General features: G+C 28.4%; 10 protein-coding genes across 10 annotated transcripts; 6 read left to right on the plus strand and 4 right to left on the minus strand.

Annotated features, from left to right (window-relative positions):
* Positions 1–239: 239 nt before the first annotated feature.
* Positions 240–1,016, plus strand: BN7_5511 (uncharacterized protein; the record flags this gene model as incomplete). Its single annotated transcript, XM_011273937.1, has 1 exon — positions 240–1,016. One exon carries the CDS (start codon positions 240–242, stop codon positions 1,014–1,016), a length of 777 nt encoding a protein of 258 aa, XP_011272239.1.
* Positions 1,017–1,424: 408 nt separating this feature from the next.
* On the minus strand, positions 1,425–2,618 carry BN7_5512 (uncharacterized protein; the record flags this gene model as incomplete). The annotated part of the gene is made up of 1 exon (XM_011273938.1): positions 1,425–2,618. The coding sequence occupies one exon, from the start codon at positions 2,616–2,618 to the stop codon at positions 1,425–1,427; it is 1,194 nt and encodes a 397-aa protein (XP_011272240.1).
* A 337-nt stretch (positions 2,619–2,955) lies between these two features.
* BNI5 (Bni5p) lies at positions 2,956–3,807 on the plus strand (the record flags this gene model as incomplete). The annotated part of the gene is made up of 1 exon (XM_011273939.1): positions 2,956–3,807. The coding sequence occupies one exon, from the start codon at positions 2,956–2,958 to the stop codon at positions 3,805–3,807; it is 852 nt and encodes a 283-aa protein (XP_011272241.1).
* Positions 3,808–4,007: 200 nt separating this feature from the next.
* On the minus strand, positions 4,008–4,655 carry CDO1 (cysteine dioxygenase; the record flags this gene model as incomplete). The annotated part of the gene is made up of 1 exon (XM_011273940.1): positions 4,008–4,655. One exon carries the CDS (start codon positions 4,653–4,655, stop codon positions 4,008–4,010), a length of 648 nt encoding a protein of 215 aa, XP_011272242.1.
* A 1,129-nt stretch (positions 4,656–5,784) lies between these two features.
* On the plus strand, positions 5,785–7,269 carry BN7_5515 (Chaperone protein; the record flags this gene model as incomplete). Its single annotated transcript, XM_011273941.1, has 1 exon — positions 5,785–7,269. One exon carries the CDS (start codon positions 5,785–5,787, stop codon positions 7,267–7,269), a length of 1,485 nt encoding a protein of 494 aa, XP_011272243.1.
* A 724-nt stretch (positions 7,270–7,993) lies between these two features.
* Positions 7,994–9,757, plus strand: BN7_5516 (TBC1 domain protein; the record flags this gene model as incomplete). Its single annotated transcript, XM_011273942.1, has 1 exon — positions 7,994–9,757. The coding sequence occupies one exon, from the start codon at positions 7,994–7,996 to the stop codon at positions 9,755–9,757; it is 1,764 nt and encodes a 587-aa protein (XP_011272244.1).
* A 160-nt stretch (positions 9,758–9,917) lies between these two features.
* Positions 9,918–12,116, minus strand: NUP2 (nucleoporin NUP2; the record flags this gene model as incomplete). Its single annotated transcript, XM_011273943.1, has 1 exon — positions 9,918–12,116. One exon carries the CDS (start codon positions 12,114–12,116, stop codon positions 9,918–9,920), a length of 2,199 nt encoding a protein of 732 aa, XP_011272245.1.
* A 1,362-nt stretch (positions 12,117–13,478) lies between these two features.
* Positions 13,479–13,805, plus strand: RPS25B (40S ribosomal protein eS25; the record flags this gene model as incomplete). The annotated part of the gene is made up of 1 exon (XM_011273944.1): positions 13,479–13,805. The coding sequence occupies one exon, from the start codon at positions 13,479–13,481 to the stop codon at positions 13,803–13,805; it is 327 nt and encodes a 108-aa protein (XP_011272246.1).
* Positions 13,806–15,046: 1,241 nt separating this feature from the next.
* Positions 15,047–18,274, minus strand: MET10 (sulfite reductase subunit alpha; the record flags this gene model as incomplete). The annotated part of the gene is made up of 1 exon (XM_011273945.1): positions 15,047–18,274. The coding sequence occupies one exon, from the start codon at positions 18,272–18,274 to the stop codon at positions 15,047–15,049; it is 3,228 nt and encodes a 1,075-aa protein (XP_011272247.1).
* A 570-nt stretch (positions 18,275–18,844) lies between these two features.
* VID28 (glucose-induced degradation complex subunit VID28) lies at positions 18,845–21,499 on the plus strand (the record flags this gene model as incomplete). Its single annotated transcript, XM_011273946.1, has 1 exon — positions 18,845–21,499. One exon carries the CDS (start codon positions 18,845–18,847, stop codon positions 21,497–21,499), a length of 2,655 nt encoding a protein of 884 aa, XP_011272248.1.
* Between the last annotated feature and the right edge of the window lie 490 nt (positions 21,500–21,989).

Consider the following 21,989-nt stretch of genomic DNA (forward strand, 5'->3'; position numbering starts at 1 on the left):
ATCCAACTTCTGTCATTCATTATTAACAACAGATTGCACTTCAATTTTCCAACTATTGTCTTTCATTAAGTGCTCTCTCAATTCAACTAACTACTAGTCACTCACTAAATACTACTATTATTATTATTTCAACTTTTATTCAACTTTTGTCTTACACACAGTTTCAACTCAAAGTTTTACTTCAATCAAATCAAGAATAAACTCAATCTTTATAAAACAAAATCAACATTTAGATAACAATGCTTTTCATCAGATCCTTAGCCGCTTTAGCTCTTTTATCACTTGCAAATGCAGGTCCAGTTCCAGCTCCAAAAGCTGAAGATTCCAACACTTTCAGTTATGATGTTGTCAATGTCGATGGGTCAAATGCTAGACCAACTTTATATGTTCGTGATGATGGTGAAGAAAGTGCCAATGTCGTTACAGGTACAACCACTGTTCAAAATCCAACTACAACATTCACTTATGAATACACCACCACTACAACTACAACCATTCCAGGTAAACATAGAACTGTTTGGTTAACTCAAACTAGAGGTCAAGGTCCACCAACAACTCCAACTGATACCGCAACTCAAGATGCTCAAGGTTCCCAAGATGCTGCTTCAAGTACTTTACAAAACACTGTTATTGATGGTACAACTTATTTGGTATCAGCTTATGTTAGTACAATTAGACCAGATTCAACCCAAACTTATGAATCCCAATATACTTCAGAAGTTGCATCAACTGGTGTTTCAACTATTTCAACATCTGCACCATCTCCAACTCAACAAGAACAAGGTGATCAAAGTTCTTCTGCTGCTTCATCATCAATTACTGCTGCTCCAGATGCTGCTGCTTCATCAGCCGCTCCAGAAGGTTCATCAAGTTCTGAAACAGCATACACTACAGTTTCAAGTGATGGTGTTTGTGAAGTTTACTGGGATGATATTGATTATGTTAGTGGAGATGATGCTTCAAGTGCCACCACAACCGTCACAAGTACTATTTATACTACACAAACTCTTAATTAAGAGGTTTTAGTTTAAATAGAAACTTTTATACTTTTGACGACTTATGACTGGACTATATTATTATTATTTTGGTACTTGATTTTGCAGTTTTTGATTTAGTTTTGATTTTTTTTTTAATATTGTTTTTATTCCTTTTTTGATACTTTTCCCTTTTTACTATTCTCTAAAACGTTTTTTGGTTATTCCCTTGAATTCAGGGTTTATAACTTTATAGATTACGTATGATTATTTGTGATCTCAATGACTCCTTAGCTGGTTGCTCGTTGGTAACTTATAATTCATATTACTCTACAATCGTATTTGTATAACTTGTCAATAAAATTTATTAATTAATTAGATTTGAAAAAGAGTAGCATTATCATCAAAACAAACCATTAGAATTAAAAACAACATCCGATAAATATCCCATTAATAAAAAACACTTGAAGCCATATTTGTTTCATAAAATCTTGGATTCCCATGGTTCTTCTTTGATTCCTGATCACGAAGTACCAATGCAAGACATGTAATAACTAAAGAGCAATAAGGTACATCTAATATACTATTTCTATCCCCATTATTTAAAACTTCAACCATCTTAACATCACCATGCCTTATTGTTCTCTTTATTGGCATTGTAGAGGATTCTCGGTCACTAAATCTTGCTAATGGTGGTAATTGAGATTGTGTTGCATTTGGATCTCTTGAAGTTAATAATGGATCTGTTGGGTCTGCAAATACTTCATCTGTATTATCTGTCAATGAAGGAGAATCATCATTTAACTTTATTAATTTGAAAAAACCAGATCCAAAAGTTGATGACATATTTGTTGTACCAATCCATCTTAATCTTGTATTTCTATAAACAACATCAGCATAAGGAGTTGCAGAACTTATATACATCACTATTGTTTCATTTTCAGGATCATTGATTTGACCATTTGGCATGAATTGGAAAACATATTTAGCAATTTTCATCTTTAAATATTTGAAATAAATTTTACAAAATTCAAATTTTGGATTATCATTAGGATCTAATCCATTTGATGAATTCAATGATGATGGAGGTTTAAACTTGTATATAACCAAAGTTGGGCTGTTTTTCTTGAAAGCACTCAACATTGGTGAGCAAATTTGTAATAATGGAATTCCTAAACCTTGTTTCCTAAGTTCTATATCAACATTCCTACTTTGACTCTTGTATAAATTTAATGATTCTTCAGAGGGGAATACAAATGTACCTTTTTGGAAAATACCAGATACAACAGGCATCGTCCTTATCTCATTAAATTCATGGAATGAATGACCCAATACCAAATCAACAAATGTTTCAGCTCTAGAAACATGTGTCATATTAGAATCATTTGATTGAGTCCTTATCAAATTATTATATTGTTCAGATTGACCGGGGATTATAACATTATTACTAGTATAATTATTTCTATGAGTTGAATTAATTAAAGTCTCTTCACTAGCAGTCCTCAGTAATTCAGGAGCCAAACGACTATGAGTTGTAGTTGTAGTTCTAGGAATATTTGAACTTTGATTAGATTGATTAGAATTTGATCCTTCTTCATCTCTTGATCCTCTTCTCCCACGTATATTCCTTCTAAGCAACTGCATTTTGGTTACCTAGTGAAATAATCTTCCAAATATCCTTTACAATACCACCTTTATCCAAAACCTTTGCTCAACCGATGATTATTTGTTGTTTCTTTGAATATCTTTTGAGTGTAATTTTAGAAAAGCTCATACGTTTTCCCGGAATTCAATGTACTATCACGTGCCAGAACGCGTTGAGTTCCGACTTGTTTTTGGAAATTCGCGTAATTTTTATTTTTTTGTTTGTTTTCGTTTTCGTTTTCAAAACATTGAAGATTTTAAGAAATGATACGGAACCATATATTGGTTTGAAAGTCAGAACATATACCAACCAAAGATAAAAATAAGAAAGATAGAGATGAGTGAAGGTCAAGTGGAAATAGTGGATACTGCTGCTGCTGTTAAAGATGTTGAATTGTCCAAAGAAAGCAGTACAATTGAGTCTCCAGAAGTAAAGGTACAATCTAGTCCTTCAGAAACATCATTAATTGAAACCAATACATCAGATCAACAGATTGATGATATTTTAAAAGAAGTTGAAGTAATTAGACTTAATAAAGAGAATGATATTCCATATAAAGTTAAGATTGAAGAATCTAACCAATCAACACCAAATACAACTATTCTTTCAACACAACAACATGAAGATGATGGTAATAGTCCTGTAACCATAGATTCTTCATTATCCCAATCACCTCCTCCACCTCCACCACATAAAACATCAGAAGAACAATCAAAACAAGTGTCACTACCAATTGAAAAATTAGATCCTAATGAAATTTCACAACCTATTGAACCATCAAAACCTAAAGCTAATATACCAAATTCAGTATCCCAAGCATTATTTAGTCAACCTTTAAAAGTTAATAAAATTCGTTCTAAATCACCAACACCAAAATTCATTGGATTAAAGAAACCTGATGATCCACAAGCAAATAAAAGATTTGAAAATTTACAAAAAAATGAAGATGAATTAACTAAAAAAATTAATAAATTAAATAAAGAAATTGATTATTTGAAAAAACTTGTTGATACAGCAAGTGTTACTGCAGATTTAAATGAATTAAGAAAATTAAAATATGCAATTGAAAAATTAGAAGAATATTTAGATAAAAAACAAAAAGAAAAATATGAAGTTGGTATTCAAATAACAAGAGCTGTTCGTAGAAGAGTTGATAGTGGGGAAAGTGGTGAATTTTGGGTAAACTGAATGATATGATGATGAAATTATATGACATGATTATTATTTTTTTTTAAATTTTGGACATTGTTATTCTTTTGTGGTGTCTCGGTGTATGATTAAGGGGTTTGGTTACCTTTATAAGATTTATATAAAAATCGTGTATAACTAAATATGAACAATTAAAACATTAATAAATATGTTGTGTATGTATTTATTCTAATTATAATCTAACATTCTTTATTTTCTTTTATAGGTTGATGACTATCATCTGGTAAACCTTTAATTTTATCTTGTGGGACATAAAGATGTAAAGAAATTGCAATATCTTTAGTTTTATTATTAATCTTATGACATCCATGAGAATCAGTTATAAAAGCAACAGAATTTTCAGGTAATGTAGTTTGTCTTTTAGGAATTAAAGTTTTTTCCTTGTGTAAAACATCCATATCATATAAATCTTCTTGTAAACTACCTTTTAAAACTTTAACAAAACAATCAGTATTTGGATGTGGATGAATTTTGGAATTTTTACCAGGTTCCCATACAAGGACTAATAATTTTGAATGATTATTTATAATTTCAACTAAATTTCTTGTATATGATTGATTTGGAGTTCTTGTGACGTATTGATTCCAATCAGATTCATTAGTATCATACATTCTTAATAAATTTAAAATTTGTTTAGTTTTTGTTGGTTCTTGTATTCCTTCCATTGGTAATGAAGTTTTGATATCTTGAATTAAACTTTTAAGTGAATTGTTTTTAAATAATTCAAATTCAAATGAAGTTGAATATGATCTTGTAACATTATTGAACCTTTGACATAAACTAAATCTTGAACATCTAGTTAAAGATGATAAACTTGTTCTAATCATCTTGAATCTTTATCACTTCTGATATGTACTGTATTGATGAACTTTGTTCTTCTGACTTATATTTCAATTCTTTGATGAATAGTGGTACTTTCCCTGGATATATATATACAAATCACTAATTAAAGACACCTTTCATAATATTATGCAACTGTTTTTTTTTTTGATTGAAATTGAAATTGTTATCTCCATAGTTAAGAAATTTATGGTTAAATTGACCCAAAAAGACAGCCGTTTTGGTGCGTGCACGCTGATGAGCTGATATTTTAATAAATTTAATTTTAATTTTAGAACAATTAAACAATAGAATTTAACAATTTTGATATAATTTATGGTAATAAAGTGTACTATATTCTCGGGGAATTGTCTTATAGACCCCATTTTAAATTTCGGGGTTTGAATTTCATAGAGTTTATATACTTTATAAATCATTTATTTACTTCAATTTGAAGAAATATTAAAAATGGCAATTTTTTTTTCTTTGAATTTGCAGTATTTAAGCATATCATGGTAATATAGAAGCAACCAGGATCATAAAAATGATATAATTAACTCATGTTTCTTAACAAATTATTGTATTAAATCTATTTAAATAATGTCAGTTTGAGTCATATCAATTACATAATCAGTATAAAAATAAGCTCCGAAATTGTTAAATTTTAGATATTTCAACTATTTAAAATGATAAAACCATGGGGAAAAAAAAGAATAAAGCACTATTATCAACTAAATACACATATTAATCAACAAATCAATCATTCTTCAATCAATTAATCATGTGACTAGAAATTTCGGTTATTATGGGCTTTTTTTTAATTTCGTGCTCGCAACGATTTACCCTTTTAATTTTCTCGAATTTGATCGAATATTTTAAAAGAATAATGGAAGAATAGTACCAGAGATTCAAGTAACATTATATATCTTTAAAGAACTTTTATCTTGATTCTTTTTAAACTATAGAGATCAAACAATTATAATCTAAAGCATTTGAAATTTGAAATTTGAAATTTGAAACGAAGAAAAGAAAGAAGGAGACAAATAGCTTTTATAATTATAACGCTGTATTGATTCAAAGGCAAATTCATTAGATATTCAAAAGAACAAGTTTTAAAGATTATTGGATTAAAGAATAATGGCAAGATCAATCATACCTACATTAAATAAACTTAATCAAAATGCTGGGAAATTAGCAACAAGATCATTTAGTTCCCTTTCAAGACAACAACAACAACGTCCTTATTTAAACCGTAAAAAAATCCAATCAAAAAGATTATTCCATTCATCAACTCCAAAATTAGCTGTAAAAGATCCTTATGGAACATTAGGTGTTGATAAAAATGCATCATCATCAGAAATTAAGAAAGCTTATTATAAATTAGCTAAAAAATTTCATCCAGATATTAATAAAGAAGATGATGCACAAAAAAAATTTCATGATATTCAAGGTGCTTATGAAATTTTATCAGATGCTGAAAAAAAACAACAATATGATCAATTTGGTGCTAGTGCATTTGATCAAAATGGGAATAGTGCATATGGTGGTGGTAATCCATTCGGTGGTGCAGGAGGATTCGGTGGTGGTAACCCATTTGGTGGTGCAGGAGGATTTGGTGGTATAAATTTTGAAGATTTATTTGGTTCAGCATTTGGTGGAGCTGGACGTGGTAGAGGTCGTGGTGGAGCAGGTTCATCATTTGTTACTGAATATAGAGGTGATGATATTGAAATTTTAAAATATTTAACATTTAAAGAAGCTATATTTGGTGTTAAAAATTCTAAAGTTAATTATAGTGTCTTGGATAATTGTTCAAGTTGTAAAGGTTCTGGATTGAAAAAAGATAAGAAAAAATCAACTTGTTCTTCATGTGGTGGTACTGGTTCCACAGTTCATTATATGCAAGGTGGATTCCAAATGGCTTCAACTTGTATGAGTTGTGAAGGTTCAGGTGTTTCAATTAATCCAAAAGATGCATGTAATACATGTCATGGTGATGGTGTTTCACAAGCTACCAAATCTACAGAAGTTGATTTACCACCAGGATTAATTGATGGTATGAGATTAAGAGTTAGTGGAGAAGGTGATGCACCAAAAATTACTACAGGACCAGGAATTCGTACAACAAAAGGTGATTTAATTATTAGAATGAAAGTTAAACCTGATTCAAGATTTCAATTGTCAGGTTCTGATATCATTGTTAAAACTCAAATCCCATATACAACTGCTGCATTAGGTGGTCAAGTTGAAATTCCAACAGTTGATGGACCAATAGTTAGATTAAAAGTTCCATCAGGTACCGAAACTGGTTCAATTTTATCAATTCATGGTAAAGGTGTTCCAATTAGAAATAATATTAATAATCGTGGTGATTTGAAAGTTCAATTTAATGTTAAAGTATTGAGACCTGATGGAGCTGCACAAACTGCATTGTTAGAAGCATTAGCAGATTCAATTGGTGATACCACAGCAAAACGTACAAATTTATGGAAAAACACATCAGAAGAATCTAATGATGCTAGTTCAAAACAAGAAAATGATCATCCATCAAATTTGAAAAAAATTGAAAATTTTATAAGTGATGCCTTTAAACGTATTACACATAAAAAAGATGAAAAATAAGAGAAAATAAGATTTTTGATGAATTAAAAAGAAAACAGATTTGTATATAGATTATCATTTTAATATGTTTGATTAATTCATCCAAGAGATCAATCAAAAGATCAACATTCAACTCATCATATATACACCCTGGATCGTCCATCATTATCATCGGTATACATTCCATACATTTCATAACATTCCCATACATTCCATGAGCAATAAAGATCCAGACCCTTTTAGAATTTATTTGTACATAAACGAATTGAACATGAATATATTATAGTATATACCATTGGTCATTTGTAGTACTTCTCAACTTCCAACTTCCTATAAAACAGCCCCTGTTTTCCCAAGTTTATTCAATTCAGACGCGGTTGACGCGTTGATTTTTTGGTGTTTCCTTTCGCTTGCATATATAAATTTTAAAGCGAGACATAAATGAAAAATGAAATTAAAAGAAAAGAAAATCCTCAAGAACTAAAACATCCAAAGAACTAATCAAACACAAACACAAACACAAACACAAACACAAACACAAACAACTCAACTTTAGTCACTCTTTTAACCAGCAACAAACCATCAAACAATTTACAACACGTTCATTTTAATTTTCGCTTGTCAGATTCTGAAACTCCCGGTGTTATTTACTTTTGTACAAATTCGGTATTTCCATCTTCACGAAATTTATATATCCAGATTTCAATTTTAAAGACCTGAAACCCATAAAATCACAAAAAAAGACATGGCAAAGATGGACCCTGAACAGTTCGACGACGTGGATATCAACTTGGATTCCTTCTCATCAAGACAACATCAGACACTGGCTCGTCATTCTAGCTTGAACTATTTGTACAGAAAGAATAAATCTGTTCAATATATTGGATCTCATGATTCTATAAATAGATCCACTACAAATTTAATCAATAACAATTCTCATGATAATCTAGGGAAAATGAACAAATATACACAGCAGAATAAGCCATTGCCTCCATCACCAGTGAAAGAACTAGAGAAAAATAACCAAGTTTCAATGGTTCCAACTAAACCAAATTATTCACCTTCTAAAAAATTACATAAAAAACGTGAAATCCCAAAAGATGATTGGAAACAACTTCATGATTTTGATAATGATTCAGAAGGTGATTTGGATGATACTATATTGATCTATGATGTCCCATTATCTCAATCTCTTGTTCAATTAACTTCTCATCAAAAACCTATTCAACCTCCTTCAAGATTACATTCATTAGCTTCTGATACTACTTATACATCATCAATAATGAGTTCTCAATATTCAATAGATTCTGAATCTGATATGGAGACTTTAAACACAGATGCAAAGCAAATCGCATGGGAAATGTCACGTTCTAAATCTGTATTAGCTATCCAAGAATCCTCAATGAGACGTCATATAATTTCAAATTTTGATAGACCAAAAAGTACAGACTCCCAAAATTTACCACATAGTGATCTAAAGGGGAAATTTATTAATGGTACAAGACAAGATAATTTACCTCCTAAGCAAAAAGAAGAATCTCAGGCTCATTTACAAGCTTTCCAAAAAATTAAATCTAGAGCTATTAAAAAAGAACTAGAATTAGAGAAAACCAAGTTAAAACAATTAGAATTAAGAAAATCTCAACAACAACAAGATTTGAATAAATGGGAAAGAACAGTTATACCCAATTTTGTTCAACAAGTTCAATTAGCCGAGACAAGAGAACTTTGGTGGAGAGGAATCCCATCAAAATTAAGAGAATTTATATGGACTGAACAAATTGGTATCAAAATTCCTCTCCAAGAAATTTCTAAACTTCATATTCAAGCATTAAAATTAATAGATTCAAATACCGAATTGGTTCAATTAATTAGAAAAGATATAAGGTCAATTTTCCCAGATGTTCCAGCATTACAAACTACATTATATCATAAATTATTAACTTTATTAGTTATGTATTCAAATTATAAATCTTATCAATCTGGATTATCAACCTTAGCAGGTGTTATACTATATAATGTTCATGATTTAAACTCTTCATTCTTATGCCTTGTTGGTATATTACAAAAAAATCTAATGAAGTTATTATATAATAATCAAATTGATGATTTTAATATTGAATCAAATTCATTTTTAAGAACATTTGAAAAGAAAAATCCTCAATTATATCATCATTTCCAATTATCATTAAAATTAACACCTTGGGAATATTTAGAACCTTTAATAAAACCAATTTTTTCAAATCATTTACCAATTGAAATTGTTTCATCAATTTTGGATATTTATATATTTGAAGGTGATTCAATTCTTTGGAGATGTGTCCTTGGGTTATTCAATAAGATTGGATATAAATTATATGGTAATAAAGATGAAGTTTTAGAAGTTATTGGTTGGGATGCTTTACAAAAATTAAATAAGGGGAAAAATAATCAATGGTTTAGATATTTAGATGTTGGTGATGATTATGAATTTATAAATATAGTTCGTGAAGTTTTGAAAAGGAAATAGATATTATCCTATATATTTTTTGCTTTTTGCTTTTTGATTTTTTATGATTGGTATGCTTTAGATCTGTACAATTTTACAATGAACAATATATAATTATTTTATTATTTAGAATACACATGAAAATTAATGAAAAATTGGGGTATCTGTTTGGTATCTTTCTCTATTTTTGAGCATCTTGTAATGCATTTAATAAATTCTTACCATCTTCTGGAGTTTTAACTCTTGCTATATAAGTTTCAATCTTACCTTCAGCAGTAACAATAGGTATTCTAACAGTATTACCATTCCCAATTGTATCATATTTAAAATCTTTTGATATTGCTGCATTTAATAAAACTCTATTTGCACCATCTGATCTTACCAAGATTCTTGATTTTGAAGTTTCTTTATGTTTAAGGACTTTTAATTCACCAAGACCTTTTGATTCATATGGATTTTCTTTATTACCTGGTTGATAAATTGATAATTTTGATCTTTTGGTATATGTAACATCTTCATCTTCTTCACCTGTTTTATCTTCAATTTTTTCAGTTAATTGAACAACTGGTTTGAAATTTGTTGTTGGTTCTTCTTCTGAAACTTTATCATCATCATCTTTATCATCATTTGTTGTTGTTGATGTAGTTGTTGATGGTTTATTACCACCAATATTAAAATTAAAAGTTGATGAACCTTGACCAAATGAAAAGGCAGGTTTTGAAGAATCATTGAAATTAAATGAAGGTGGTGTTGAAGTTGAATTTGCACCAAAATTAAAACTTGGTTTTGTTGTTGATGAAGTTGTAGAACCACCAAAGTTAAAAGTTGGTTTTGAAGCATCTTTATTCTCAGTGGTTGTTGTTGATGTTGTTGAACCACCAAAGTTGAATGTTGGTTTTGAAACATCTTTACTTTCAGTACTTGATGTTGAAGGGGTTGTATTAAAGCTAAATGTTGGTTTATTTGTAGATTCATCTTGTTTTTCAGTTGATGATGGTGCAGAAAATTTAAATGGTTGAGTTGCACTTGAATTATTACCAAAACTAAATGTTGGTTTTGATGGAGCTTCTTTATCTTTTTCATCTTTTGTATCATTTGAAGAACCAAATTTAATTGGTTTTTCAGGATTCCAACTAAAATTAGATACAGGTGCAGGAGTTGGTTTAGTTTCTTCTTTAGTTTCTTCCTTTTTATCTTCCTTTTTATCAGGTGGAGGTAATTTAAATGGATTATCAAATTTAGTAGAACTTGCACTAAATGTAAATGAAGGACCTGTTGAATTTGAATTAGATTTATCATTGGTTTCAGATTTATTTAATTTGAAAACAGAATCATTTGTAGTTGGTGGAGCAGCTAATGTGAATTTTGGACCTTCAACTTTAATTGAATCATCGGAATCATCAGAATCATTATCAGAATCATTTGAAACGTTTATAACTTCTTGATCTCCATCATTTTTGGTGGAATTAATTGTATCATCTTTTGATTCTTCCATTGGAGTTGGTTCTTTAGTAAAATTAAAAGAAGTAGGAGCAGGAGCAGTTGAAGCAGCATTGTTACCAAATGTTATAGCTGCAGGTTTTGATTGATTTTGAGATTGACCAAATGTAAAAGTTGGTTTATTTGGAGCAGGTAACGATTTTTGTTCATCTTTATTTTCTAATTGTGGTTGAATAGGTTGATCTTGATCAGCATCAGGTAAATATTCAGGATCATTTTCAATTTTTTCATAATAATCAATATATTTTCTTAATATTGGAGTAAAATTTGATACAGGATCTTGATTTTTTTCTTGAGTAATTTTATTATAAAAATTATCATTTAATGCTTTAATTTTATTTGGTTTTGGATCTTGTTGAGTGGACTTTTGTGTTGAAGTTAATTGAGTTGATGGTGATTTAGTTAATGAAGTTTCACCCTTGTTATTATTGTTATTAATAAATGAAAATACATTTTTTGGTTTTTCTTCAATTGGTTTTTCATCTGAAGAAGGTTTAGCAAAAAACCCAAATGGATTTGGTTTTGAAGGTTCTTCATCTTTTTGAGTAGTTGATTGACCAAAATTGAAACTTGGTTTTGATGTGGTTGAAGTATTTGATTGACCAAATCCACCAAATGGATTAGCAGGTTTATCATTAGCAGCAGCAGTAGTAGAAGCACCAAAACTAAAGCCTGAAGATGGAGCAGCAGAAGAAGCAGCAGAACCAGCACCAGCAGCTCTATTCAATCTAGATCTTGGTTTTAAAATCTTTCTTTTAGCTAATACATCAGCAGAAGCTAAAGTTGGACCTTTTGGAGCTTCATCATCATCATCACTTCTTTCATGTTCATGTAAGTTTTCTCTTGTAACTTGATTATCAGCTCTACGTTTCCCAGACATCTTTGGATATATTGAATTATTGATATTCTTTCTTTTTTGGAAATATAATGTGACAAATTATTAAAGCCCTTGTATATCAATTATATATAGCAAAACAAACAATAATAAAGGCTAAATAATCAATAGGATACTCTTCAATTGAAATAATGTACCAAATGAATCAATTAAAGACAGCCAAATATGAGCCTAAGTATATTAACCAATTGTTTTAAATTAGCCGCTTTGAAAGATATGCTCAAATTCAATTGTTTGTTGACAGTTTTGTTGTGTTTTTGTTTATGTTATTCTTTTAAAAATTTAACGAATTGGTGGTGATTATGTGAGCAAAGTACTATGGATTATGTCAGCGATGAGATTGAATTCAATTATTACTGATTGATTGATTGGAGAAGTAGTGGTGATTAAAAGAGATATTGGTAGAAGATATGTAAACACTACGAGTGGAGTTATTCTTTTGTAGTTTTATTGCTGTTATAAATGAATTCTGTTCCATCACTGTCTAACTAATTTCAACTTCCTAAACAAATTCAAAACGAATGTGAAGGAAGAAAAATGAAATGAAATGAAATCTTCTTAACCCTAATCAAAGATAGTCATGTGATGTATATCAGGTCATCTATCGCGAATCCATGACTAGACTTGATTGGTGTCCTGATGTGCAACCACAATCTCCTTACTCACCCTTCAAATGCTTGACAGATTCTTCCTCCCAACACCAAAAAACAAAACAAAATCAAACAAACGCAAATTGAACACATTCGCGAAACCCAATTTCCATTGGTACACACAGCATCGCGAATAGTTTGAGACGACTCCTCTCTGTGTTGGGAATTAAAATTAATTTTCCTTTATCAAACAAAGTTGGAAACTATTCACTATTTTTAAAAGAAGTAGCACAGTTTAAGCATACATCACAGTAAGTCAAGGATGAGTGACATATATACTATGGGAATGAGAATGGGAGATATAAATATGGATTAGATGATACTGGTTGTTCTCAAGTTTTAAAGAGATGTTTGTCACTGGGTTTCGTAATAAGATATTAAAAGTAAAACTATATGATGAAAAAGATTTGAATAGACAAGAAGTAAAATGATCAGTAAAAGGAAGATGAAACAAAGAGTAATGATGGTCATTCAATATCAATGAATTATTCAAAATTATCAGTTTATTCAGAGATTCAAGTTTTCAAGATTTTTTTCAACATCAGTAAAAAACCATAAGTAAAGCCATAAGTGAATGTAATGAGTACTATAAGTATAACTAAAGAACCAGTTTGAATCTTATTCATAATACCCATAACATTCAAATTCCCATAGTTTTATAGTCCATTTTAAGATCATATAACTAACAATTCTTTAGATGCCACCAAAGATTCAACAATCAAAAGCTGCTAAAGCTGCTGCCGCCATGGCCGGTGGTAAAAAATCAAAGAAGAAGTGGTCCAAAGGTAGAGTTAAAGACAAAGCTCAACACATTGTCATTTTAGATCAAGAAAAATATGATAAAATCGTTAAAGATGTTCCAACTTTCAGATACATTTCAGTTTCTGTCTTAGTTGATCGTTTAAAAGTTGGTGGTTCAATTGCTCGTCAAGCTATTCAACAATTAGAACGTGAAGGTCAAATTAAAAGAATCTCTAGACATTCAAGTCAATTGATTTACACCCGTGCTTCTGCTTCAGAATAAGCTGGTTTCTTTTGAATAATAATATATAAGGGATTAGTTATTTAAATGTACATTTAACGAGAAAATATTACTTGTAACTTATTCGATAGTATTACCACTTTTATTACCTATTATCTTGTTGATTATTGTCAGTTTAATAAATTTGCCCTAAAAGAATTCAATTCGCGAATTGATTTTTTTGATTTTTTTGTTTTTCATTTTTTGGTTCTTCGTTGAGTTTTTCTCATATAAAAATTTGTTCCATAAAAACTTTTTCTCTTTAAATTTATTTCAAAAATCATAAGAATCAGAATCATAAGAATCATTGAGATCAAGTATGATTTCATGATCTTATGGGGCATAAATAATCATATAGAATAATAAGGTATGTCAAACTAAGCTGAAAACTGAAACCCATTTCTACTCAATAATTTCTAAATGATTATATCAATTATCATTTTAACTGAGGAAGTATATGCAGGACAAAATAAAAAATTAGGAATTCTTCGTTTATGATTTAAGAAAAATATTGAAAGAAATTGGTTCATTTCACAATTCGTATTGTGATTCAATAACTAACAATTCCATTAGTATGTTTTTGAGATCGTTTATATATGTTTTAATCTTTTCAATTTTTATTGATGAAACCTTTCACACCTTTTCCCGGTGAATAAATTAATGTGCCATGGAAAAAACATGCATCACCATCTGACCTTTTTAAACTGTGGAAAGATTTAAGATATATATGATTTATATCAGAGTGTTTACTAACATGTATCAAGGGATTAATAACAAAAGTCATATGGTATCTGATTTCACTTTTAGATGAAATATCTTTTATGGTATGTATTAATACAATATTCACAATGTGTTTTTAAGCTGATGATAAACCATTTTCAGTTCTGCTTCTGAGAACAAATGAAGATAACAAAATTTACCAAAACCTTCTGACATTAAAAGACAAATTTGTGGATAATATTTGTATTATTGGGATTTTCAAACTAACAATGGTTTTAGATGTGTTTAATCTTTTTATATATATGATTATTATTTGAATTTGGAATTACTTGTAGATGTACATAACACATGTTGGTACCAATAATATACTTCTACTATTTTCAAAAACTTAGCGCTGTATATGGTAATACTGAAATAATAGACTACATTGGTGATTAAATAAATGTATGTTTTATATTATATAAATTAAACAAAGTTGATAAGAACAAGTCTAAACTTCGTTTCGACTTGGTCTAGATCTAAATCTAATAAACTTCTAAAATATATCTTGAAGTCTCCTTCATTTCTTCAACTTCATGAGCTGCATCAATTTCAACACCACGTTCTTTAGCTTCTTGATCAACAATATCTTCTAAAGCTGAAGTAATATCAGGAACAGGCCATGTAGGACCACACAAGTAAAAACTACCATTTTCTTTAACAATAGCTTTTTTCAATTCTGGTAAAGTTTGTCTAATACGATCTTGAATATAAATCTTTTCAGGTTGATCTCTTGAAAATGCTGCACCAATATGTGTAATAACACCAGCATCCTTATAAGCTTCCCATAATTCACCATACAAATATTCTTCTTTACGATGTCTTGCACCCAAGTATAAATAAACATCACCAATTTCAAGACCTTGTTGTTTTTGCCAGATTTTTTCTTCGACAAATGCCTTGAATGGTGCTAACCCAGTACCAAGACCTGACATAACAATTGGTTGAGTTGATAATGGTGGTAATTTCATAACTGAAGGTTTAACACTAACAACTAATTCTTGACCAATAGATAATTGTGATAAATATCTTGAACATTGACCAAATCTTTTACGTTTTCTATTATCAACCCAATCAACAACAACAATTAATAAATGAACTGCATTTGGATGTAATTTTTGTGATGATGCAATTGAATATTCTCTTCTTTTTAAAGGTGGAATTAAAGTTAATAATTCTGATAATGATGGTTTTGCACTTGGGAAATTTTCTAAAATATCTGAATAACTATAAAATTCTTCATCTTGATATTTTTTCAAAAGTGGAGTACCATCTGCAGAACCTAATAATTCTAATTGTTTTCTTTCTTTTTCATCTGTTGCAAAAGGAGCTAATGATACATAAAATCCTTTTGGTGGTTTACCTAATAAATCTAAATTATCAGTAAAAGCTTGGAAAACAGTTCTTAATTCAACAATATTTTGATCATCTTTATTAGGAACTTGAACAAATTGATCAGGATCAAGACCATAAAATTCAATAAATCTTGAAACTTCTTCCGGATCATTACGACCATGAACACCTAAAGCTTCACCAATATCATAAGTTAATCCAGTACCTGTAATATCAAATTCAATATGGAAAATATTTCTTGAATAATCATTTGGAGTAACACGACGATTTTCTTGAACTTTAACAATAAAATTACGAACTGGTAAATCTGGTCTTAAGTTATTTTCACTTTGGAAAGCTTCACCAAATGTTAATTTTTTAACTAAATCAACATAAGTTGATGTAGTTGGTTGATCTTGTTCCACTTGAGTTTTTGGATTTGGTTCAAATGATGATTCAATTGGGAAAATTGGTAAAGTGATTTCATTTTCTTCAATTGGTAATTCTGACCATTTTGGATCAACGCTGATTTCTTTATAACCATTGTTGAAAATTTCTGTAATAACTGAAGTTAAAACAGCGGCTAATAATTCAATATCAGAACCTGATGAATGCCAAACTTTTCTAACAATTTCATTAATATCCAAATGAGGTGCTGCAAATTTCCAAAAAATTGATTGAATTGCAATAATACCTGTACGACCTTGAGTTTGTTGATGTTCACCAATTGTAGCTAAATCCACGACAACTAATTTATTTTCATTTTGGGACAAATTACGACGAAATTGAATTGGTAATGAATCAGTGAAAGTTTTCAAATCTTTTGGTAAATCTTGATGAACCAAAATGATTGTACCATGACGTTTAACTGTTTTAACAACGTTAATGTTTTTCAAAATTGATAAATCTTCAACAATGATAACATTTGCATTATCAATTGAACCCACAGTGGTTTGTGAAGGGTTTGATGAAATTTGAGCTTGATAAATACCACCTAAGATTTCATTATCAAATTTTGATCTAAATTTAACTTGAGAATTTTGATCTAATGAAAAATTATGTGCTAATTTAGACCCAACACTATTAAATTTCCCATCATCTAATGACCAAAAGATATAATCACCAGATGGAGTTATACCAGTTGATGAAACAGTTTCAATTTCCTTGATTTCAGGAACAACAACAAATGAAGAAATAATTTGTTCCACAGCAATTGAAGACCAAATAAATGTTGGAGAATAAATAAATTCTAAAATTTTAATTTTTGAAGCTAATCCATTAAGGAACACAGTAGCACCAACATTAGTTTTCAAAATTGATGATTTATTATCTAAAGATTGACCAATAACAACTAGGGATTGAGTTGTTGAAGGTAAAGAATTAATAAATTCATCAGTATCAAAAGGTAATGGAACTCTAACAGCTAAAACACCAATTTTTAAATCATGATTCTTGGATAATTCATTAATTTTTAAACCAAATAATTGAGATTCTAAAGAACCATAAATAATGAAAACATGAGTTGCATCATTATGACCAAAATATTCAAATGGTTTATAATTTGTACCTAATAAAGAATTCAATGATGATAATGCAGCTGATGGTCTCTTTGAAACAGGTAATTGTTCCCATGAAGATGTAGCAGTTTGTAATTTTTGGAAAATTGAACTTAAAGTTTCTTGATCCAATGCATCATCAATTCTTAAATTTTCTTTTAAATAATTTGGACCATCATATAAATTAATTGATGGAGAAACTGAAGCGAACACGTTAGATAATAAAGCTAAATGTTGAGCTTCAATTGGAGAGATTGGAGTGAAAACTGTATAATTCAAAGCTTGTGCAAAATTTAATGGAGTAACATAATTTGGAACTAATGAACCAATAGAGGAATCATAATCTAATGCAGCAATTTGGAATGATAATGGTAAATTTTTGTTATTAAATTTTAAAAGTTGATTTTGCATATATGGTAAAGCAGAACCTGACGCAATAACTGGGAAAATTTCCTTAGACACTGGTTGACCTTGACCTTGTGATTTTTCAATAGCTGAAAGATAACCTAAGATTGCATTTGAAGCACCAGATCTAACTTCAAAATTTGATAAATTTGGTACAATACCTTTAGAATTTTTTCTTTGTAAAATAGACCATAATTTTAAACTAATATCCAAAACATCATCTGAACCAATAGATTTATAAGTGAAAACTTTGGAAGAATTTGCATAAATTGCAGAATTAATTAAATTATTTGGTGTAGTATAAACAGTACCTTTTAATGAATTTGGATCTTTTGGTAAACCAAATGGAGATGAGATTGTTGTAGCTGATAAGTTTGTTACTGAAGGGGTAACACTCTCAATAAAACCAGCAACAGACATGTTAACCTTTGACCTTTATCAATACAAGAGTACTACAAGAGTACAAGATTAACTTTTCATAAATCTTTTATTTATCACTGCATTAGCCACAAGATCTCGAGGATACTGATAAACAATTTCACGTGATATTCTGACTATATAATTAAAACAAATGTGTGTGGCTAATTGGAAAATTGAAAAATTGAAAAATAATAGGAAATGGAAATCAATGGCCTTTGAAAAAATGAATTTCAAACCCCGACATTCGCGAATTAATTAGATTATGTAATACAAAACACTAGCCACAACAATCACATGATAAGTGTGGCTAGTGTTGATTACATAATTGATCACATAATTACTGTGGCTAGTGAATTCGCGTGTTTTTCTTTTCTTTTGTTGTTACGCGAATTTCAGCAATTTAAAATGTGACAATTTGAATTTGAATACTTTTGACTATGGGAAATCAAAACCCATTAAAAAACACAGCGGTTAATTAATAATTGGTTATATTGGTTACTGGTTACTGGTTTCATTGGTTATAAAGCTCATACAATTCATACATTTCATACAATCAACAGGTGTTTTCCAATGTCCTTCAACCCACTACTTTTAAACAACCTTGTATCAAAACCCCATACTGAACAAGAAGCTGCTTTAAGAGAAATTAGATTATCAATTATTGGTGATGAAGATGAAAAATTAATATTATTAAACTCCCAGGATTTCATACAAATTTTCAAATTATTTGATCAATTTGTTAATGGTGAAACCAAGGATACACAAGTATTACAACATTTATTAGTTATTATATCTTCATTGGTTTATTTTCCCCCAGCTTTACCAAAATTAATTAATCAACATAATATTGTTATTAAATTAATGATTATTTCAAATCAATTTGCTAATGACAATACTATATTATCAATCATATTCAAATTATTATCAAATATCCTTTCATTAAAACATGATTTAAACCTGGAATTAAATAGTCCTGATGGGGTGTTATTTAGAAATTTGATTTTATCAAAACTAGAAATCAATAACACTGATAATTATAAACTCATTAAAGAAAATGAATTATTATATAATATATTCACTTTAATTCCTCATTTAAATCCATTAGTTTTAAAAAATTTAATTCAACCAATAATGAGAATCTTGGAAATTGTTTTGAATAAACCAACAAATTATCTTTATTCAAAATATGGTGGTAAAAATTATTATATTGATTGTTTTAATAGTTTAATCTTACCAAATTCTCCACCTTTAGTTCTTTTCTCAAATTTAACAGGTCCATTATTATATTCATTAGCTCATTTATTATATTATGATCAAGAATCTTCAATGAGAACTTTTTCTTCATCAAATCATAATGATGATGATAAACTTTTTGATATTGAAAATTTAAACAAGATTAATCAAATTAATTATAAAAATTTTAATAAAAATTTATATTTTACAATAACTTCATTATTAAAATCAAATGATTATGAATTGAAATTATCTGCTATATCATTATTAATTAATTTTTCAATTAATTCAACTTTATCAGATTTAGAAAAAAATAAAAATGTTCGGAAATTTTTACCATATTTAATTCAATTAATTGATTTAGATGATTCAAATAATTTAATTGTTTTCAAAAGTGAACTGAAATTATCAAGAAGATTTAATCCTTTTTATATCTTATCCAAATTATGTTTAAATTTTGAATTTGTTAATGATTATTTATTAAATTGCAACATCATAAAGAATTTTTGTGAAATTATAACAAAATTTAAAAAAATGGATTTTAATTCATTAACTTTATTAAAATTAGATAATTTAAGTGATTTATTCTTGATATTAAGTTCAATTACTTCAAATAATGAACAAAATAGAAATTTAATTGTTAAACATGATTTATCAGAAACTATTCATAAAATTTTAGAGTTCCATTATTCAAATTTGAAAAAATATTTGAAAAAACATTCCAAAGATAATCAGCAATTAGATGATTCAAAAGATCTTGATCAAATTTTAATTGCTTCAAATAATCTGACAATATCAACTTGTTATTTATTACGTTCATTATCAAGAAGTGTATCAATATTAAGATCATATCTTTATGAAACAAATATAGTGGATAATTTACTAAACATTTTAAAAATTTCAGAAGATTCATTAATTAATATTGATGAAAAAAATCATGTTATTAATAAATCTGAAATTTTATTGAAAACTATAATTTTATCAATTATTTCAAATTTAGTATTGGATTTTAGTCCTTTAAGAAATGATTTATTAAATAATAATTTAATTGAAATTGTTTCAAATCTTTTATTAACTACAAATCATAATCAAATTAAAATTAATTGTCTTTGGGTTATTCGTCATATTATTTATAATGAAACTTCAGTGATTAGAGATAAATCAATTGAAAAAATTGGTATCAAGACAATTTTAAAACTTTGTAATGATGAAGATTCAACAATTCAAGAACAAGCTTTTAATGTATTAAGAAATTTAACATGTAGTTCCAAGTTTCATGTTAATAAAATTTTAAATACATTTGCTTCAGAAAATCAAGGTTTTGATTTTTTCCAATTTATTTATGAAAAATTATCAACAATTCCAATGTCAAATTTAAAAAATGAAGGATTAATTGAAAGTATAATTTTTATTATAGTTCATATAGCTGCTATAAGTGAAGTTAAAAGAGAATTAATCATTAAAAATACTCAACTATTAAATAAAATAAGAGAATTATTACAATATTATGAAAGTAATGAAGTTAAATTATCATGTATTTGGTTAGTTATAAACTTAACATGGATGGAAAATATTTCAAATCAACAACCACCACCATTACAAAACCAACAACAATCAATACAAACAAATAATTTCTTTGAAGATGAAGATATAATGGATGAAGATGAAGAAGAATTTGAAGATGGTGGTGATGAAGAAGGTGATACAGATCCAACAAATTCAAGATTAAGATCTCAATTAAATATAAATCCATCAAGAAATCTTAATAGAAGAAATAATATACCAGGTTCAATAACTGAAAATTTTATTGATTCAAATAATAATTTTAATAATTTGGATCAAAATCCTTCCAAGAGAGCTGGTATATTAAATGAAATTGGATTTACCAAGATTTTAACAGATCTTTTAGATACAGAAAATATTGATTTAAAAGAACGTGTTAGAACTGCTTTATTTAATTTAACAAATGCTGTTAAACCTGAGGATAATTAATAACACCTGATCACTAGGGTATTAGACCTAATTAATGATATGTTTATGTTTTATGTTTATTATTGATGTAGTTGACTACAATATGGTCTTATCATTAAACGTTTGTATTAAATTAATTAAGATTTATAAATATATTTATCTATGTTATAACCCTTTCGTAACACATTAGTATACCACCAGGGTTTTATATAAAACTATTAAGTTGTTTGTATGTATATGCAAAAAAATGACTATATTAAGGATTGATTTTTATTATGAGATATATTGATTATCTTATTCAACATCAACAGAATAATTTTTCTTTGATAATTTAGCTCTTAACCCTTTACCATAATAATAAAAAGCATAAGGAATCAAAACCATTGCAGAACAAATAAATGCTAATAACCAACTAGCCCATTGTAAACCTAATTTATGATACATTTGAGTAGTAAATAATGGGAAGGCAGCACCACACCCACCATTAACGAGAAGCTAATTTTTTTTGTAT

Source organism: Wickerhamomyces ciferrii, contig 00217 (genome assembly GCF_000313485.1).
Source record: "Wickerhamomyces ciferrii WGS project CAIF00000000 data, strain NRRL Y-1031 F-60-10, contig 00217, whole genome shotgun sequence".
NCBI lineage: Eukaryota > Fungi > Ascomycota > Saccharomycetes > Phaffomycetales > Wickerhamomycetaceae > Hansenula > Hansenula ciferrii.